Genomic DNA, 19886 nt, shown 5'->3' on the forward strand with positions numbered 1-19886 from the left:
ATGGCATGGGTAACTTACACATCTGTGACGGCAACATTAATGCAGAAAGATATGTACACATTTTGGAGCAACATATGCTCCCATCCAGAGCAGGACAACGACAAACCACATTCTGCCCGGATTACAAGTGCATGGTTGCGTAAGCAGAGAGTGCGGGTTCTAGCATGTCCGGCCTGCAGTCCTGACCGGTTTCCGATTGAAAATTATGAAGCACAAAATAAAGCAACAAAGGCCCTGTACAGTTGCTTAGCTGAAGAAATGAAAAACGGATGAATGGGGGGAAATTCCGTTTGCTAAACTTAACCAACTGGTGTATTCACTCAGCGCCCAAACACTTAATAAGTGTTATTAATACAAAAGGTGATGTTACACAGCGGTAAACAGTCGACTGTCCCAACTTTTATGGCGTGTGTTGCAGTCATCAGATTTGAAATTAGTGTATATTTTATATCTTTTGTATAAGTGAAACATCAAATAATGTGTTAATAATGTGTTTTAAATATCGTACAGGGTGAATTGAATTCTCAAATGACTGTTTTTGTTTTTTTTTTGCATTTTCCATACTGTCCCAACTTTTTCGGAATTTGGGGTTGTATATTGCTGCATAATTTGTCACACTCTCCTCTCTCTTAGAGATTTACATGTACAAATTGCCAATATAAATGCTTTAAATTCTAAACACTAATGCAACATACAGTAAACTATCTGTCATGTGTCATAGCTACCGTCAGGAAAACAAATGTTTTCTTTTATTTTTGCCTTAAGTGGGTGTGATCAAGAATTTAAATCAAGCAGATAATCAAAGCCAGAACTACGTCAGCACAGTGCATCCTCCCATTCTTCCTGGGTAGCGAGAGCACATCCCTCAGCGTGCTATGGCTTGGAGAGGTAGTTGTTTTACTTGTTCAAATGTTTGCATGTTCAAATGTTTCACTGTGTGTACAACAATCTGTGTGTACAAATGGGAGTCTTTGTATTTTATGTAAAGTATAAACAGATCTCTAAGCCAGAGCAAATTAAACCCCTCTTGCCACATGTGAAACATCTGTGGTTTTGTTTTGTTTTGTTTTTTTTTAACCATTGCTATTCAGGTTAATTCAGATGCAAATGCAGACCATCTTTTGCAAAGACTGTTGTACAGACAGTGTGTACATGAAACAATGGAGGGACTTAGTGGGTAAAACTGGGCATGTCATAAGAATACCGTGTCTATTATAGCATGTAATATGTCACTGTCATGCTAATAATATCCATCCTGACTATATCAAAATGCCATCATTTCCTGTTCACTGAAGAAAAGCCATTGGTTACTTTTTTATGTTTTCATGTGCTGTTTCAGTGCTTAAATGACAAAAAGCAACTTTTGGCATTTATATGGATCCAGAACTCACACATGACTCGACACCTCTTCTCCTGCTCTACTAGGGCAATGCGCCTGTCTGTGAATATGATAAAGTGAACTCACTCTTTTTAATGATACTATGTGTCCATATATGTAATTTTATCAGGAGCTCCAGATTTCATTGCAGCCAAACCGGATTGTTCCAGCCTATTTGGATAGTTACAGCCACTCAACACCTTTAGCACACCATGACTCGGTTTGTCGCCTGGGAACGAAGGATCGAGTTTGGACTGTGAGAGTTCACACAAGTGGGGACTTGACAGGAATTATGCTCTTATTTGCACTTATTCGTCCCTTGAGAACGATTAAAGGTCATCCCGGAGCCTTGTATTTCATACTTTACTCCATGTGGAGGTCTTTTAGTCAAGTTCACTTCTTATATTATATGGCTACTCTAATGAATGTGGACATAGGTCACTCAACAGTCTAGGAGTTTAGGAGAGGTCTGAAAAGTGCTGTGCAATGTAGCATTAAAAACAAATGCTATGATCATCTCTGTGCAGGGTAACGTATGATGACAGGACATGATTTTCTTTTTACGAAAAATGGACTGGGAGGTACTTAGTAAGATTTAATTTGATATGACATGATGTTGACACGTTTATGATGGTGTGATTAACATGTAAGGCTGACAAGAGGCCTATTGACAGTTAAGTGCTATTATTTTGATAATCATTGTTCCCCTTACCCCTCTGGGCTTATTTGCTTACCCTTTATGTTCTATTCAGGCCAAAATGATTTATTTTCATTTTTTACTAAAAGTGGTGCAATATCACGTGTTTTTTCCCCCAGCATCTGGAATTTCTCTAATTAACTTTTTTTTTTCCAAAGGGCTCTTATGTGTCCATTTTAATAAATATAGCTTAGAATTATAAAAAATAATTATAAAAATATCTTCAGGTAATAACTGAGTTGGAAATCATATGTATACAGTATATCTCCATCCATCCATTTTCTGTACCACTTATCCTACACAGGGTCACGGGGAACCTAGAGCCTATCCCAGGGCACAAGGTGTAGGGACACCCAGGACGGGGTAGCAATCCATCACAGGGCACAATCACACGCACACTCACAAACCCATTCACACACTACGGACAATTTTAATATGCCAGTCAGCCTACAATGCATGTCTTTGGGCTGGGGGAGGAAACTGGAGTACCCGGAGGAAGCCCCCGAGGCACAGGGAGAGCATGCAGGCTCTGCACACACACAGGGCAGAGGTGGGAAGTGAATCCCCAACCCTGGTGGTGTGAGGAAAACATGCTAACCACTAAGCCACTGTCCCCCACTCCAATTTTAATATATTTTATTTTTTCCAGATTTCTCTAAAAATGATGGTCATATTCAAGCCCACCTTGCATTACATCCAGAGCCTGGAACCCCTCCCAGCCTAGAGCAACTTCTATAGCTGTTCCTTCTTGATGGTGGTCAGGGGTCAGAGAACAGTTAGTCAGGGTTAGCACAGGCGAATCTTCAACTATATCCATGAGCAGGCAAGCAGAGATGAAAAGCGGAGAAAATTAGAAATACGCTATGTAAGCATGCTAGCACAAATTAGGCACACTATGAAACAGGATACTTCATAAATGCAAGATAAATCAAAAGAGAGAATTAGACATATGCAAGAATTTGCATGGATCACAGGAAAAGGAATAATGCAAGTATGAAAAAGGGAGTCAATGGGATCAGTTACAATGCAACAATATTTTTTTTATTATATGATTTTATTTTATTTTTTTAATTTCCACTAGTCCCCTGCACAATCATTTTGTCTCATATTCTTCACATTAATTGAATTACAGGCATGTATAAAGACACATACATATACTGTATGCTAATATATTATATATATTTAATGCTAAAATGCAATTTGTCCAGTAGAAACAACAGAATCCCAAGGGATTAAAACCAAAATCTATATAATATTAACAATAAATTCTAATGTAAATATTAATAAAGAAAATTCATGAATAGAATTAAAAATAAGCACTGTACATAAAACGTACACAATGGTACTTGGCGTTGTCTCAGCACTGCTCAGATGTAGGCCGTGTCATGTTATCCTTTAAGAGTTGCGTGGCTTGTCCAAAGTACATTGTCCAAAGATCGGTGCTGGTTATTATGCCAAAGGCATAGTTTAAGAAACTGCTAAAACGCATGTTTGGTTATATTATCCTGTTAAATGTAAAAGCATCACTCAGTAATTCATTATATTTGGCTACTCACTCATATAACGTATATAGTTACTTGGAGGCATTTGTGATTGCATGACACAAGTTTCTCATCAGTGACTGAGAACCGTTCTAATGACATGGTGTGCATGGATACATATTTTTCATTTAGAGTCAACAAGTTATTGGCTCTTCTTCCTCAGGAGACATTTTACAGCAGGTTTACAGCAAAACGAAAAGTGCTGTGATTAAGTCTCCTCGTTTTGTACCACTTCACCCAGTTGATGTTTTCTGTCAAAAGGTCCCTTAAAGTTTAACTGGAACATGATATCATTCCAAAGGTTCCCTAAAGGCATCAACAATCCTTGGTTTGCTCGATGTGTATAAGCTGTTAAGTGTTCCATGGAGGTAAAATCCAGTGTGGCCTACACATCAATTGTTTTGAGTTGTCCATAAAGCTGTATCCTCCCATTATGATGTGTATATATATAATTTCATTACATATTTAAGACATTTTTGGCCTGTTTCTTCTAGAAGCTTAAGTCACTGTGCCAGTGAAGCACACCGCTATTGCAGAGTTTCAGGAATTCCAGTCATACAGCATTCCTGAAAGGTACGATGAAAAAATACACATGAGTAGCAAGATAATGAGTAACCAGCCACCCAGCTTCAGTACATATAACTAACTTACAAAGCATTTTTCTTCAGTATCTGATTGAATTGTATTAAAAGATCACAGCAAAGTCAGACATCATTGTTTTGACTTTCCTCATTTTCTCAGACGACACATCCAATTAAACACATTATTAAAAACAAGCACATGCATTACACCACCCAGAGAAAAGCCTACACCCAGAAACAGTCACTACAGATTAGATACAATTATTACCTACTTGTTTAGGTCAGGGGTTTGTTTTTCCAAAAACTTCATCCACGTCTTTCGAGCGCACTCTATGAACATGGTTATGTGGTCGAGGTATTTGGTTCTTTAGATGAGTTTGGTGCTCATGGCCAACAAAACTCTCCAATGATTTTGCAATAAAATCTTTGTGATTATTTATCACTCCTGTCGACCTGCAGCCTGCGTCCTTCATTTTCTTCCTTCATTTAAGTGAATTCTTCAGAGCTTGAAATCCAAATGTTTGGTAAAAGATCCCAACCACTGCTCTACCTACGTGCATTGACGTATCATTGTAACACTGGAGGTAAGGTCCAACCCTTTAAGTTATTGTTGCCAACTTCCTTGTTACTATATTCTAAATGATTAGAAAAGCAACGTGCTCTGGCAACAACTACTATGTACAAGGGTGGACTTTTTTTTTTTTTTAACATTCATAGTCAGTGTTCACACGCCAGTGCTCTAGTTCTTAAAAAAAAGATGATGAAATACTAAACAATGCAAATGTCTTCCAAGATTGTAATAGATGAACCCTGGTCTAAAAGCAACAGTCTTCAGGTCAGCACTGCTGTGGCTAGCAATGCTCTTAATCTGTAGTCTGATTTCCACTGAAAACCCATTAAACATTCATTCTATTATTCTCACCTGCCTTTTGACCTGAAAAAATTATCAGCAGACACCAAGGCATTTTTTTTATTTTAAACAAACATTTCTAGGTGACAATTAATTATTTTATTTTATTACAGTACTGCTTCTGCTAATAAATTCTAATAGGCAGTATAATCAGAAAGTTAGTTAGGATTTATATTTAGTGAATAGGTGGGTCATATAGAAATACAATGGCTGAGAGAATGTTATGAGGGGATTTTGACATATTCGTGTGCTTTATTTAGAGAGGGATATTGTTTGAGACATGCCACTGACTACGCACATGAGAAGTGACGCATGACTGAAGTACAGCAGTATTTTAAGCAATGTAAACTTGCATGGCACAGAAGCATGGCAAGTGGTGTATAACCACCTCCCAGGAAATAGCTTATTAAATTGTCATTTGGTTTAGGGTTTTAAATCATTCCTATATGTTGTGAATTCCACTTTGCATCATTCAGTTAATAGCATTGCACTGATGTCAGTTTAATTAATTCTTCATATGTTCAAAGAAGAATGTCTTACTAAAGACACGATGCTCTGCCTCGTGCATTGACGTCATTTTATTGTATGACTGCAGTTAAGGTCCAGCCCTTCAGTTTGCCTTTGCCAACTTCCTTGTAGCTTCAACTAGAAACATACCAGCAAATCAGTCTTTTCACAAAAGTGATGTGGTGTCTATTTAAAGCTGTTCGTGGAACACTTAGCAACACCTGAAAAGTATGTAAAAAAAAACTTGAACAATGGAATGGTCTACAGACAATATGTCAAACCTTACACTCTTCCACTGTAAAAGTGTATAAACCTACCAATGAAAGGTTATTTAGAATCCACATCCATTTCCACAGCGGTGAAGATTAATTCGTTTGTTTAAAGTTATATTAAATTTAACCCTGACAATTTAATCAGAGCACAAGCATTTTGGAAATGGGTATGTTATAAGGGACAACTGGATATTTCTCTTAATTAAGAAGGAGACCTTTTGGGGGGGGGGGGGGGGATAACGTGATACATGACTGTTTTCTAAAGTACAGGAAAATGTCAGAATGATGATCTTTACAGTGAAGCTAAAGTAAGATGCTTAAGCACAGAAGCACAAGAGTGGTGAGTGAAGAACCGAAAAGGAAATAGTTTACTGAACGAATGGCATACTTGTCTATCGTAAGTCTTTGTCTTGCTTTGTAAGATTGAACATGAAAATCACACTTGCAGACTTTTTACTACGTCCTTCTCCAAGGTGAGCTAATAAAAAGGTTGTTTTTATTTTCAGTTGCAGTTGTATGTTGGAGAAACTTTTCAAAGACGCCCCATAGTCTATAGGATTATATAATCACTGTAGATTCATGTACCAACAGAAGCCTTCATGTACCTACAGAATTCAATTAATCATACCCTACAATTGTATCTAAAAAGCAGCTCTGGAAAATGAAATGCTTTAAAATAAGAGGCAAATTAGGGAATGTAAAAAGGCCTCTGGATGACAATTCTAATTACATTTAAGTGATGTTAAACTATAATTTGGGGTGAAGTTGATCCCAGGCCTATTAGGACGGATACACTGTAAACCAGCATTAAACAGCAGTTTAATTTTATGACCATCTAAATCAACTACTACAACTGTCAGCAGTAAGGGCTGCAGGGGAACAGTCTGACACGTTGAGGTTTGCATGGCAGAGTTGGTTTACAATCCAAAAGCCTTTCAGGAATGTTAACCGTTAAACAGCAGAAGATAAATGGGCTGTGAGGTAGTCATAGGCCGGAAAGCAATAGACCTCTAAATCACCACTTCAAGTTGCCACCTCTCTCTTCAGGCTTTGTCAAGATCATGTGGCTTCATATTTCCATAAGAGGCAAAGGATTCAATGCTGTCACGGCTACTTTTGTCGGACTGGCACCATGCACAGTATCCTCAGATCTCATGCAGGCTTGTTTTACATAACTTGGCTATAAGATCGAGATGCCGGTGCTATAAAAGGTATGGGAAGAAAAAGATAAATAATTCCTAACACAGACGGTTAGTCTGGAGAGGAAGACAAATGTCTTATTTTAAGACCTTTTGAAATAGCAGAGGGCGATGGAGGATTGTAGAGATTAGCATTAGCTTTTTCTCCATGACTGTGACAGTTCCTTCCTTCCTTTTTCTTTTGTCCTGTCCACATTCTCTGGGTTTGTACATTAGCTTACTTATTTGCTTTCTGTTTCTCATTCTTCAAAGCTAAAGCTTGTATAGGAAACACAGGTATATCATGAAAGTCCATGGTAAGTAGATAGAAGTTTTTTTTCTGATTTGGAATACATGGAATGAATACATCAAACCCACACGATCAGACTTTTATTGAATTGAAAAAAGGTGTTTATTGAATGGACAATGGAATGCAGTGTATTTTCTTTAGGAGTTGAAGGAATTAGTTCCCGGTGGTTTTTTTTTGTGTGTTTAATTTATTTGTATAAAAAGAGGGATAACAAACATTAGGAAAATCAAGGATTTTTTTTGTCCAGGATTGATGATATACCTATCGGAAAAACTATTTTGTAACCCTATTAATGTTTTTGTATTATTGTAGAAATAATGCCAATCTTGGTCATTGTATGTATTTAAAAAATAAATTAAATAAAAAGCAAACACAAAAATACAAAAAAGCAAACATGTCAGGAATCAGAGAATTCCTGTGCAGAATTCTCTTAGGGCTGTGAAATCTCCTTACTCGGGTGTAGTGCATGAAGTGTAAATTGTAACCAGGGGAACTTTAGAAGCAAAGTGTGTATTGTTATGTCCAGCCTGCCAAGACCCTGTCATTTCCCAGAGGCACATGTCTTTATCAGTGCTTTAATCTCTGGTGTCCTTGACCTTTTTTTCTGTAGCAAGTAAATATTGCGGGTAGAGTTTTGTGCTGTTGCCCTGTCCTAACTTGTGTCCGGAAAGTCTTCCTATGCATCATGACATGGGATTGCAGCATGTCACCGCACAGCAAGAGTAAGGAAAACAGTCCTATGACAGAAATTTCCTCTTAGGAAAGAGATCCAACACTTGGGGGAAAAAAGAGATATCTGCTGTGAGAGAAAGCACTAGGGAATCAGAAGAAAGAAGAGGAACAAAAGGACACTGAACAAAAGACAAGTGGCACATCAGTGGACATCATTCAAGAATTCCTCATCACTCAAGCATTAAAAGAAACCTTGCACTGATCCTTTTAGAAGGAGATTAGCCAAATACCTCTTCCTGTTTCATTTCATACAGTCATGAGCAGGGAGGAAAAGAGCACTCTGTTATCAAAACAGTGGAAGATATCTTATTAATCTTAGGAGGCTATGGATGAAACAGAAGCCCAGGTCGGAATTGCACTGAGAATATGTGGTCCTCCTTTTCATTTCCCTCCGCTCTAGTACCTGGAACCTCCCTCCAGGAAAGACAAATTATAATATCAGGTTGGTGTTATTATTTCTGATTGTGTTCTTCTGTAAGCCTGCTGTGACCTGGGATCTCTCTCTTTCTCTCTCTCTCTCTCTCTCTCTCTCTCTCTCTCTCTCTCTCTCTCTCTCTCTCTCTCTCTCTCAATGCACCACTCTTGTACTTTGAAATTCAATCTTGGTGCCAAAGAAAGAAGCTCTCTCTCTCTCTCTCTCTCTCTCTCTCTCTCTCTGTTACACACATATACATTCATTATCATTGCTGTTAGTGTTGGAAGTCATGTCCCTTCACTGCATTGGTGTACTCATTGGGCTTAGGTGGATGGAAGCTTGTTCCAAGCCAGAATCTCTACAGAGTATTCAGGGCCCCGTTATGTCCCGTTATGAAATAGTGGACATATTTGTAATGTGCTTTAGATATGGAAAGTGTTTATTATCTGTAAGTGACCACCCTTAAAATTGCCTCTGTTTAAAGCTTGGAATAACACGTGTTTACATTTATGGACTTACAGAAGTGCTTCTCTGTCTACTTGTACTAGTGGAGATCTTCCAGATCTTCTAAAGGCACGAATAAGCTAAGACACTTCCAGAAACAGGAGTCAGTGCTGACACACAAGTACATTCATGTAGAGATTACAGATATGCATGATTAACCTTCATTTAACTGCTTATTGAAACGTGTGTGTTTGAAGAACGCATATCTTCAGGTTGTCCAAAGAATCCGGCAAATTGCTATAATATTTTCATAGGATGATTACTTAAAAGTTTGATAGTGACTTCCAATATTTTAATCTTGCAATATTCATTAAGAGAAGGTTTATAATGATGACATAACGGAAGCACAACAGAAGGACATAGTCTTCCAGGGAGAGTGTTGTTGACCTAAGAGAAGAGATTTCTGCCAGCACTTAACATCTAGGTCCAATGGGAGTACAGGCCCCATGACAGCTGATTTTAACAGCTGGCGTGTTTTCTTAAGCAAGACGTTAAGAAGGGAATTTGATAAATTTGTCTTAAACATTCTAGAAAAGACTTGGCTGCCATGCTCCATTAGGCTTTAGTTCAGCCAGGTTTCACTCGGCGGCCTTCTCTTTTTGAATAACCGTGCTATGATTGATAGGACAGTGTGATATGGATAAATGATGGAGTCTCCCAGGATAAGGCTTTACGGCACCTTAGGGATTGTGTCTATGACCCTAAAGAATTTGTCCTGAAAGAAATGTGCAAAAGCTGAATCTGCAATGCTTGTTTTGTCCAGGAAATCATTTCATGGTTGACTTTTTCCCAAAATATACACCGAACTACAGCTGAAAATGTCAGTTGGGTGTCAATTGCCTCTGTAAATTGGAATGCTTATTGGTTTTTTGCTGCCGCATATTAGTGGAACCCATTATTCATGTCTGGTGTCTAAATATTATTTATATGTAGAGTTTGATCAGTTTGATGTTTTACTAGGGCTCATTGACAGTTCCTGTGCACTCCTGCCAGTGCCTTTTGCAGAGAGCAATCCAAAAAAACCTGTGTCCTATTCCTGGTTTATGGGTATCAGTCTCACTAACATGGTTTCTACAATGGCCAGTAATTGCTTGAGGGTTTAGGCTATTCAAGACATAGTAAGTAAACCAGCACTTGGAAGTTGCTGAATGTGACCTTGTAGCCAAGAATGTGATAAAACGTAGGCTGTAACTTCACCAATGCCTTGGAGTTGTATGCTGTTGAAATTTGGCAATATGCCAAAAAAAAACATACCCAATACTGCTGAATGACTGAATGACTGAATGACTTCAACAATATTATCTGGGTCATTAAGTTCTGCCTAGGACAGACTTTTAATGTTGCATGTAAATTTGTCTGACAAGTATTTGCTGTGTTCATCCATGCCCTCCTTTGATGTAGACAACTAGAGACAGGTAATGTTCAAAGAAGCGTACTGCAGCATATTTTCCCTTTCTTTAGTGCAATGTGAAGTCAGAACATGTCAGGAATTTCCATTAATCGGAAGTTATCTATGCAAAAATGCTGTCCATATTTATACCCTATTTGCTTGCTTTATGTTGTTTACTACTGAGTCATAGGCCTTTTTAAAATTAAATAATCAATAATAAAATATAGTAATAATAATAATAATTAAAAATAATAATAATCAGGAACCATCCAAACTACTTATAATCCTCCAAACAAAAATGGGTAATAGAAAAGCAGGCAATAGAAGAAGAAGAAGCCTTTATTTGTGACATATACATTACAGCACAGTGAAATTCCTTTCTTCACATATCCCAGCTTGTTAGGAAGATGGGGTCAGAGCATAGGCTCAGTAATGATATGGCGCCCCTGGAACAGAGAGGGTTAAGGGCCTTGCTCAAGGGCTCAACAGAGGCAGCTTGGCGGTGCTGGGGCTTAACCCCCTTCTGATCAGTAACCCAGAGCCTTAACTGTTGCAAACTTTTGAACCAGCATTAAAAAATTTTATCACACCCTCAAATCCACAAAATAAGAGTCAGGTGTTCAAGATTGGGTGCCAGTGATCAGAACCTGCTCAGGGAGTGCAGGTGGAACCTGTCTTATTTATACCCCTCTCATATCTAGTGTCTGATGTTCCCTTTGCTATTGAGGTGTGTGGCGTCATCGTGCCAAGATCTAAACAGTCATTAAGGCATTCAAAAAAAAGTTTGTGGAAGCCTATGAGTCTAGCAAGGGTTTTAAAAAGATCTACAAATTATTCCACTGTAAGGAAAATAATCTACAAAGGTGGTGCAGATTTCAAATGACTGCCAATTTGTCCTGGACTGACTGTCCCAGCAAATTCAGCCCAAGAGCAGATTGTCCGATGCAAAAAGAACCCCAAAATATCCGTAGTGTGTGCAGTTGTGCACCCCTCAGCTCATGCATCAAGTTCAATGGGATAGGATCCAGGCTCACCGCGACCCTGTGTAAGATAAGCAGTACAGAAAATGGATGGATAAATGGATAATCAACCAAATTGGTTGACATATTTCATTAAACAGTCATGTTTAGCCTACCCTGAGTGGAACTCAGAAAAAAAATTTTTTTTCTTTAAATAGAAAGCTTCACTACATTAGCTTGAAAGTCCATTAGTTAATTGTAATATCTGCATAATGTAAAACCACTAATATTACAATTAAAACAGCAAAAATGAGTAATATTTACTCACATACTGGGATGGAAAGTTCATGACAGACTTCCTATATTAATTACACCTTTTGTGTCCTAATGAGTTATTGTGCTCATGTATTACATTATGCATTTATTCACTTGCCAGATGCTTTTATCCACAGTAGTAGTACTGTAAGGGTTGTGAATTTTCACAACACTGAGCAACCACTTACTCAACGATCCCTCGGCAGACAAATGAATTGGTAAATTCAGAATCCCTTGCTAGCCAAATAGTGTTAAGCTTTGAATATTAACACATCTTTGATTTGGTATTTTTGCTCAGGCTTCTTTGGTCCATATTTTGGAGACATTCTTTAGCAGATTTGAAGAAGCCTCCCACTTGCCCCCATATAGCCCTCACTATCACCAGCTTGGCACAGACCCTCCAAAGCCCACAACTGACCTCCTTCATTATGGGGCGTTTATGGCCCTAGGAGAGCAGCTGTGGCTGGAGCCCATGAGCTTGTGCATCCTTGAGAATGATTGCTGTTGTTAATGGGCCTTGTCCAAGCTCTCCCCTGGTGTGACTTCTAATACGGGAAGTTTTTTCAAACACAAAAGGGATACCCAGCACTGCAGGGGCTGACCACATAACATAAACCGTTTAGTGAAGCAAACAGCTTGAAAATCCATTTTAATGTGCATGAAATGCTAGAAATAATACACTGTTTTTGTGGTACACTGGGGGAGAGGGAGACAAAAACAGTGGTCTTAGCCTTTAATGGAAAACTCACATTTTCATAGTCCATAATGGGCATTGGGCAAATATTTGACAAGGCCTAATGAATCCCAGACACATAGTAGTTGTGTTTGTTCTCTATTCATGCTTTCTTTACCTGTTTCTCATCATTTCCTCAGAAAACTAATCCTGCCTATGTTCTTCCATCTCAATCACTGGATCCTACAACATGGCAGATTTAATGGGAGATAATAAAACTGGCTATTAAATCATTACACAAGACATAATGCCATGATTAGGGAATGAACTACAATAACACTTTTTGTTTTTTCAGGTATGGGTGGATGCTAGCGATGGAGAAGCTATATTCATCCGTGAATTCACCCTGAGCCGCCGTGACGAGCTCCCTGATGATTTCTTGAATGAAGGTCCTGCAAGCCACAAGTCTGAGGATTCTGTAAGTGTCTGAATTTCTATGATGGTCTTTTACCTGCCGTTTTTATATATTTGAAAATCATAACAAGGCCATCTTTATTCTTACCTCATAGTCAAATCTCAATGACAGCAAATGTGCTTCCATACAGCTGACACTGACAATAGTGACTCTTGCATGGATATGAATGTAGTGAAGAAGAACAGATGGGAAAAGCGTATGACGCACATGCAGGGGAAGGTCTGACATCTGTGTGACCTGACCCTTTTACACAGCTCTGAGAGACCCACTTAGGAAGAGTCCAGATGCTTCCTAAATCCATTCGTCACCCATTTGTGTTATGTAATCATTGCATGATCGCACATGATTGATGCGAATGACTTATCGTTGAGCTTAGATATTAACTGATTAGCACTAACATACTGAAACCACACTGGAGCACAGAAGTGCCCTAGTATTCTGCAGAGGTCAGTTGTCTTTGATAACAGTCATAACATTGTAAACACTAGAAAGGTTCACCTTATATTTATACCATCCTTAGATTGTGTCTCAGAAGCATCAAAAGGAATTTGAAGGCATGTCTTCCATTGAATCTCATCATGAAATGACACTGATGAAACTTAATTTTCTCTTGATGGCTCTCTGAATTTAGTCTTTCCATTAAAAAATATTTATCACCTTCTCGATTGTCTGATTCATAAAATATAATTAAAAATTTTTTTTTCCAACATCAACAATAAGGTTTTTCAAAATTAGAATTAGAATCATGTGTCTACTTAAAATGAGACCATATAATTTTTCATATTCTGTATGTGTGGCATAAGAGGAACATATTAAGACCTAATAATGACATAATCTTCAAATGCCATAAACTTCACTGCCACCTTCTTGGAGCAAATTGATACCAGCTGTGGACCTCATTATGTTTTAATGCTATAATGCCACAATTTAATTTGTGCAATTTCACACAGAATTGCCTCCATGAACGTCCTGTATTATTTCAAAGTTAAAATGTCTGGATCTAAAATCTGGGGATTTGAAGGATTGAAACCTTAAGTGATGGATAAAATCTACTGCAAACTACTCACAGAGGAAATTTTTGTGACGTGGATTGTTACACCCTTCTCCACCATCTGGATTAATCTGATAATTGAGTGGCAAGTCAATACATATGCAAGGCTGTGTCTCAAGGTGCATTCTACATACTATGTAATATGTCTTAACAGTAACGACACTGTTGGTGTACTGGCATTCTATTTAGTGTACAGTTTCGAATGCAGCTGAGGTATTTGAGACTCGGACTGTTGTCTCAGAGGTATTACAGTGAGAATAAAAACTATATTGTGCACATCATGACTCAAAGTAAGACTGACATCTTAAAGTTCACAAATAGGCTGAGGATTGTTGACTGTTTCACCTACGTCCTACTCTGGGGGGGCGCTAGGGATTTTTTCTTTTGTAAAAATTGCTTGTTAAATATACATTTTTATTAACATTTCTATATGGATATTTTATACATAAAATAATACAAATGTCTAAATGTGTGAATATCTTTATGCCAAAATTATACATGAAATAAAAATGTTAATTTTAATGTTATTGTATTTTGTATATAGTAGAATATAGCTTAAATCAGTGTTTAGAGAAGGCATGTTCCACTTGGCACTTGGCTGTGGAACTTGATTTAATGTTGTGTTGCCTCAAGTCCTCAAACTCTTAAACAATTATTAGTTTTACTATAGTGCCAGAGAAATTAATTGTTGCCTTGAACATAGTTTGCAGCTCCAGAAGTAGTCAGTGTCTTGATTCATGGGCTTGTTTTTAGGGTTGTAGAGCTATAGAGGAGACTAGCAGCCTCTGCGACCTTGGCCTGTTACTCTGGCATGACGCTGAGGAAGTGATCCTGGTGAGGAAAAACATTTTCATTGGCTATCTTGGTCAAGCAGGTCATTAATGACCATTTGGTAGGGAATGTTGTTAGCACAGGAGGATTAATAGAGAAATAATTACACGGAGTTGACCATTCAAATTTAAATAACAAAAGGTTTTAAATCACTTTCTTTCAGTCTTTCATTTCTTGTGTTTGTGGAATGCTATGCTGGAGGCTATGCTAGTTATTCTAAGAGTTTTATGAGATAAACGCACTATCACTGAAAATACATAACCCACACACATCCTTCATGCTCTACTGGAACTCTGCAGGTTGAAATGGGTAGCACGGTATCACCAAAGTAAAGAGGACATCCTCTGGCTGTGGCTATGAAATGTTTACGATGGGAGGGATGGCTCCCCTGGGAGGAAAATCACGAACAGCCTTGCTTTCTTTAAACTTCTGTATAAACATATACTTTTGATTGTAAAATGTCCAGGCATTGAACCAATGCAAAAATAGTCTGTTATGTTTTGAAAAAGTCATTGTTTTCAAAATACCATACTATTATTTGTGATAGGATCAACACTGTAATGTAAACATGTGTTTTTCTAGTGTTTTTATGTGCAGCTGATATTAGTTGGATACCAATGTTAAAACAGAATTTTTAAGCACTGTGAAACAGGCTTATATGTAAGGATAGAGATTAGGATAAGGATAATGACAGGACAGGGTTCTGAAGTGATTTGCTAATTTATTAATTTGTTAACTGTATAGTTACATTTAATGTTGTAGAATGTCTTTGAGACAAGTTAGTTCCTGATATCATTTACATTATAGCAGCTACAAACAGTTGTTCCTACAAGAACATATCTCTCTTTTGTTCTCCCTTGAAGTTAAAATGACAAAAAAATATGTAGTTACAAAACTAGAGAAACTAGAAAGTGCAAAGTCCTGTGTCCTGTAGACTTTCCCATGATGTAAATGTTAAAAACTCTTACAAAGCACTGACACCAAAGACTCCTTCCAAAAATGTTAAATAAATATTTCCTTACAGAAGGATTCACCATTTTCTTTGTTAAATAGCATTTTTGTATCTGTTTGTCATGTCATTAGCCTTAGATTATGTAGATCACAGAAGAAGATCAGAGATGTAGATGTCCGTGTAAATGAGCTGTTACTACAAAAACAATAATATATAAGGACAAGCACATTGGTTCCCAGGTGGACTAGTGACTAGGATGCAGTGCTCTCATTGCATTGGACTGGGTTCGATTCCTGGTCAAGGAACCATCTCCAGCCACTACATGAGCCAGCGCCAGTCCTAATCCCGTAAAACAAGGAGGATTGCGTCAGGAAGGACATCCGTTATAAAATATGTGCCAGGATCAATATGTGACCCCAAAATGGGAGCAGGCAAAGAACAAGCACGTTCATTTAAACCCATGAATCAGTTGAATTACAGCCAGGACTACTGTCAGAGCTGCTTTAATAGAAAATTCATGAACACCTTCAGACCAATCAGAATCGAGAATTCAACAGCACTGTGGCAGGGCTAAGCACTATAAACACATTGTATGTTACTTATCAGCATCTATCTCAGTAAGGGTAAGGGTAAGATTCCTGTGGTACTAGTGGAATGGAAAGCTGCTTCTCCGTTGTAGGCATGAGTAATACTATACAACTAACACTTAGCAAATCTCCCTCCCTATCTGTGATATCTGCACCAGAAGACCTTTTATTCCCTCAGATAAAATTTCACAGGAAGTCCAGATCATGGTGGTGTGTGAGACTGAAACACTGTTGCTCTAATTGTTTTTCTCTTCACTTTAATGAGCATAACCTTGGCCAGCTCACACTTCTACCTCCTTGGCACTCAATATATGCCTATTTCAGTGTGCAGGCTCTGACAAGCACTGGCTTTATGCTGCTTTCTGGATGGATGGTCAAGCGTTAAGAACCACAAATTTTTGCACTCTCTCTACTTAGTCTTTTCAAATTCTGCAGTTGTACATGATAGTTCATGTACATGAAAGTTCACTGTCACAGCAAAACTGTCGGTAATGTCTGACAAGCTGTATGGTACAAGTCCCAAATGTGTCAGCTTTGTTTTGGGTGAAGCTCCTGCATAGTCATGCTACCCAATTCAATGCCAGATTGAGTCCTTTAATAAGAGGAATGACATGTTGACCTTGGCAGCGTGTGTTACTGTGTTACAGCATGAACTGGCCTTTGGAAGTACCTGGAGATTTCCCAGTGGCCTGGCCTGCCAGTTGGCCTACACAATCCTCCATCTCTCTGCCCCAACAGCCAATCACAGCATTAGTCTACCATTATACAGCACACCAAAGAATACATAAAGAGTGTCATTTTTAATCCCATCATAAAAAAACAAACTAACTAAATATCAGCTGCTCAGGATCTTGTAGAAATAAATGCACTCATTTCAAAGCTCCACACTTTCAGTGGAGTTCAGCTCTCAGTGAAGATAAGGTAGAGAGTGAAGAGGAGCTGATGAGAATTGTGTTCATTCCTCTGCGGCATTCATTGCTCCTGACATCCTGCATTCAATACAGAACAGAAAACATTTTCTTGTGATATTCTAGGTGATTCTACCACATCTAATTGAGTTTACCTTAATAATACTCTGTCTATCAAATCTTCATTCTGTTTTTGACCTGTATAATTATATAAACACTGCTTTGACATTGTTGAAAGGATGGGTTGGTGGATTTTCATCTTGTATGTACTTTCTTTTCTTTAAATGTAACATTGACATAATGATAAAAGCCTAATAATGTGAAAAAGTAAGTACACCCCATGGAAATTGTTGTTGTTGTTATTTAACATATTTGGACAAGCAAACATTTGATCATCTTTGAAACAGTGCCTATTAATAAACGATGCACTCTATTAAATTACATATAAAATGTACATTTTGTAGTAATTTTCACAATTTAAATAAACAAAAAACAGATCCGTCACATGGAAAAATTAAGTACACCCCTACATTTATCGCACCTCCAAATCCATATAATTTGAATCAAGTGTTCAAGATTGGGTGCCAGTAAACAGAACCTGCTTAGGGAGTGCAGGTGGAACCTGTCTTATTTGTACCCCTCTCATATCTAGTGTCTGATGTTCCCTTTGCTATTGAGGTGTGTGGTGTCATCATGCCAAGATCTAAAGAGATCTTTAAGGCCTTCAGAAAAAAGGTTGTGGAGGCCTTTGAGTCTGGCAAGGAATTTAAAAAGATCTCCAAATTATTTGAAATACATCATTCCACTGTAAGGAAAATAATCTACAAGTGGCACAAAAGACTGCCAATTTGTCCAGGACTGGCCGTCCCAGCAAATTCAGCATAAGAGCAGAACGTCTGATGCAAAAAGAAGTCTCTAAGAACCCAAAAATTTCATTTGCAGGATCTGCTGGTAAGTCTTGCAATTGTTGGTGTCAATGTGCATGCTTCTACAACAGAAAGAGATTGCACGAATTTGACATGCATGGGAGGCATGCCAGGAAAAAGCATTGCAAGACTACATTTTGCCAGTGAGCATATAGGCAAAGACCAGGCCTTTTGGAATACTGTGTCCTGGACAGATGAATTAAAGATAGAGTTGTTTGGCCACAGTAACAGCAGACGTGTTTGGCAGAGACCAAAGACAGCTTTTCAGGAGAAGCACATCATACCAACTGTGAAACAAGTTGGTGGAAATGTTACTGGTTTGGGTTGCTTCACTGCCTCAGGGACTGGACAGCTTGTGTTCATTGATTCATCTATGAATTCTGCATCATATGCTTGAAGTGCTTGAAGATTGAGGGCTTGAGGATAATGTGAGGCCATCTGTCTGAAAGTTGAAGTTGAACTGAAAGTGGACCTTTCAACAGGATAATGATCCTAAGCACACTAGCAAATCCAACAAGGAATGGCTCAAAAAGAAGATATAGAGGGTTATGGAATGGCCTAGTTAAAGCTCGGATTTGAAATGGGCAGTACATGCAAGAAAACCCTCAAACATCTTGCAACTGAAGAAATATTGCATGAAAGAGTTGTAAAAAATTCCAGCAAGCCTGGTGGACAATTATGCAAAATGCCTACAAGAATTTTTTTTCTGCTAAAGGGGGCAATATTAGCTTCTGAGGCCAAGGGTGTACTTACTTTTTCCACAGAAGAATATCACATCTATTGATATTTCTGTTGAATATATGATTGAAAAAGGTAACTTTCCTCATGGTTTTGTTCAAGTATATCAACTTTATCACTAGGCATTTGTCAAAAAAGCCAACAATTTCTATGGGGTGTACTTATTTTTTTTTAACAGTTGTATATTAAATAAAGCCTTCTTCAGCATGCAAGGAAGCGAGTCCATCACAATACACCATGCATGTCTTCATCTGAGTAGGACAGTGTTATCCATATTGAGGACAATGTCAGCTTGGATTGTGGAGAAGGTGAAGTCATTTATCCTCATGACACAAAGAGAAAACTTTTGCTTGTCCTAAATCCTACAGATTTTTATTTTTAAACGTTATCAATAAAATGGTTTCAATGGTTATTTGGGGGTTGGCCATAGACTCCATGCCAAAATTCTCACAGGGCAGATTATAGACTTAACTTTGTTTACACTGTCCACATGCCTATACTCTACAAAATAAATAGAACTGGTTTTGTGTATTCCCACCTCACACCCACTGTTCCCAGGATAGGCACTGGATCCCCTGTGACCTTGACCAGGTTAAGGCAGTGAACATCTCTACTCATACCTTGAATAGTTGTAATTTATACTGGGTGTAAATCACTTATATCAACATAGACAGAACATGGAGCTTTTTTCTATGATTTCCTGCAGTAAATATAATAGAGAAATTGGGGCACACAGGGAGGAATAGTGATAACATTGTACCATGGTGCTTTGCATCAATGATTTTGTGTGTCTTTGTTGAAAATGGAGCTAAAAACATGAATGAATTATTCAGGAGCAGCTGGTCGTTTTGTCTTAGCTCAAACTTGGCCAAGCATTATTTCTGTGCTTGATTTGATCTGGATACTATTTAGCTTGGTCAGAACATGTGTGGCTTACAAAGGCAAACAAGGGCCTTTGTAGCACAGCTGCAGAGAAGTGCTGAATACTGCGGAGTGAGTTGGAAATGCTCTGGCGTACAGGGCTTGTAATGTTATGTTTCATTCGTGGTGTGTGTT

General features: G+C 38.2%; 1 protein-coding gene and 1 long non-coding RNA gene across 3 annotated transcripts in view; one reads left to right on the forward strand and one right to left on the reverse strand.

The window, feature by feature from the left end:
- Nucleotides 1-19886, forward strand: part of LOC108268079 (ADAMTS-like protein 1) — a 109148-nt gene that overhangs the window by 30221 nt on the left and 59041 nt on the right. For both annotated transcript variants that reach the window (XM_017472770.3, XM_053681311.1), the window contains exon 2: nucleotides 12718-12840. In XM_017472770.3, the coding sequence (XP_017328259.2) occupies nucleotides 12718-12840 (123 nt within the window). The remainder of the gene's footprint in view (nucleotides 1-12717; nucleotides 12841-19886) is intronic.
- On the reverse strand, nucleotides 3095-6071 carry LOC108268081 (uncharacterized). Its single transcript, XR_001813239.3, has 2 exons — nucleotides 4470-6071; nucleotides 3095-4182 (listed from the first exon to the last, which is right to left on the reverse strand). It is a non-coding gene; the product is annotated as an uncharacterized LOC108268081 (long non-coding RNA).

This window comes from Ictalurus punctatus, chromosome 7 (assembly GCF_001660625.3).
Source record: "Ictalurus punctatus breed USDA103 chromosome 7, Coco_2.0, whole genome shotgun sequence".
Classification (NCBI taxonomy): Eukaryota; Metazoa; Chordata; class Actinopteri; order Siluriformes; family Ictaluridae; genus Ictalurus; species Ictalurus punctatus.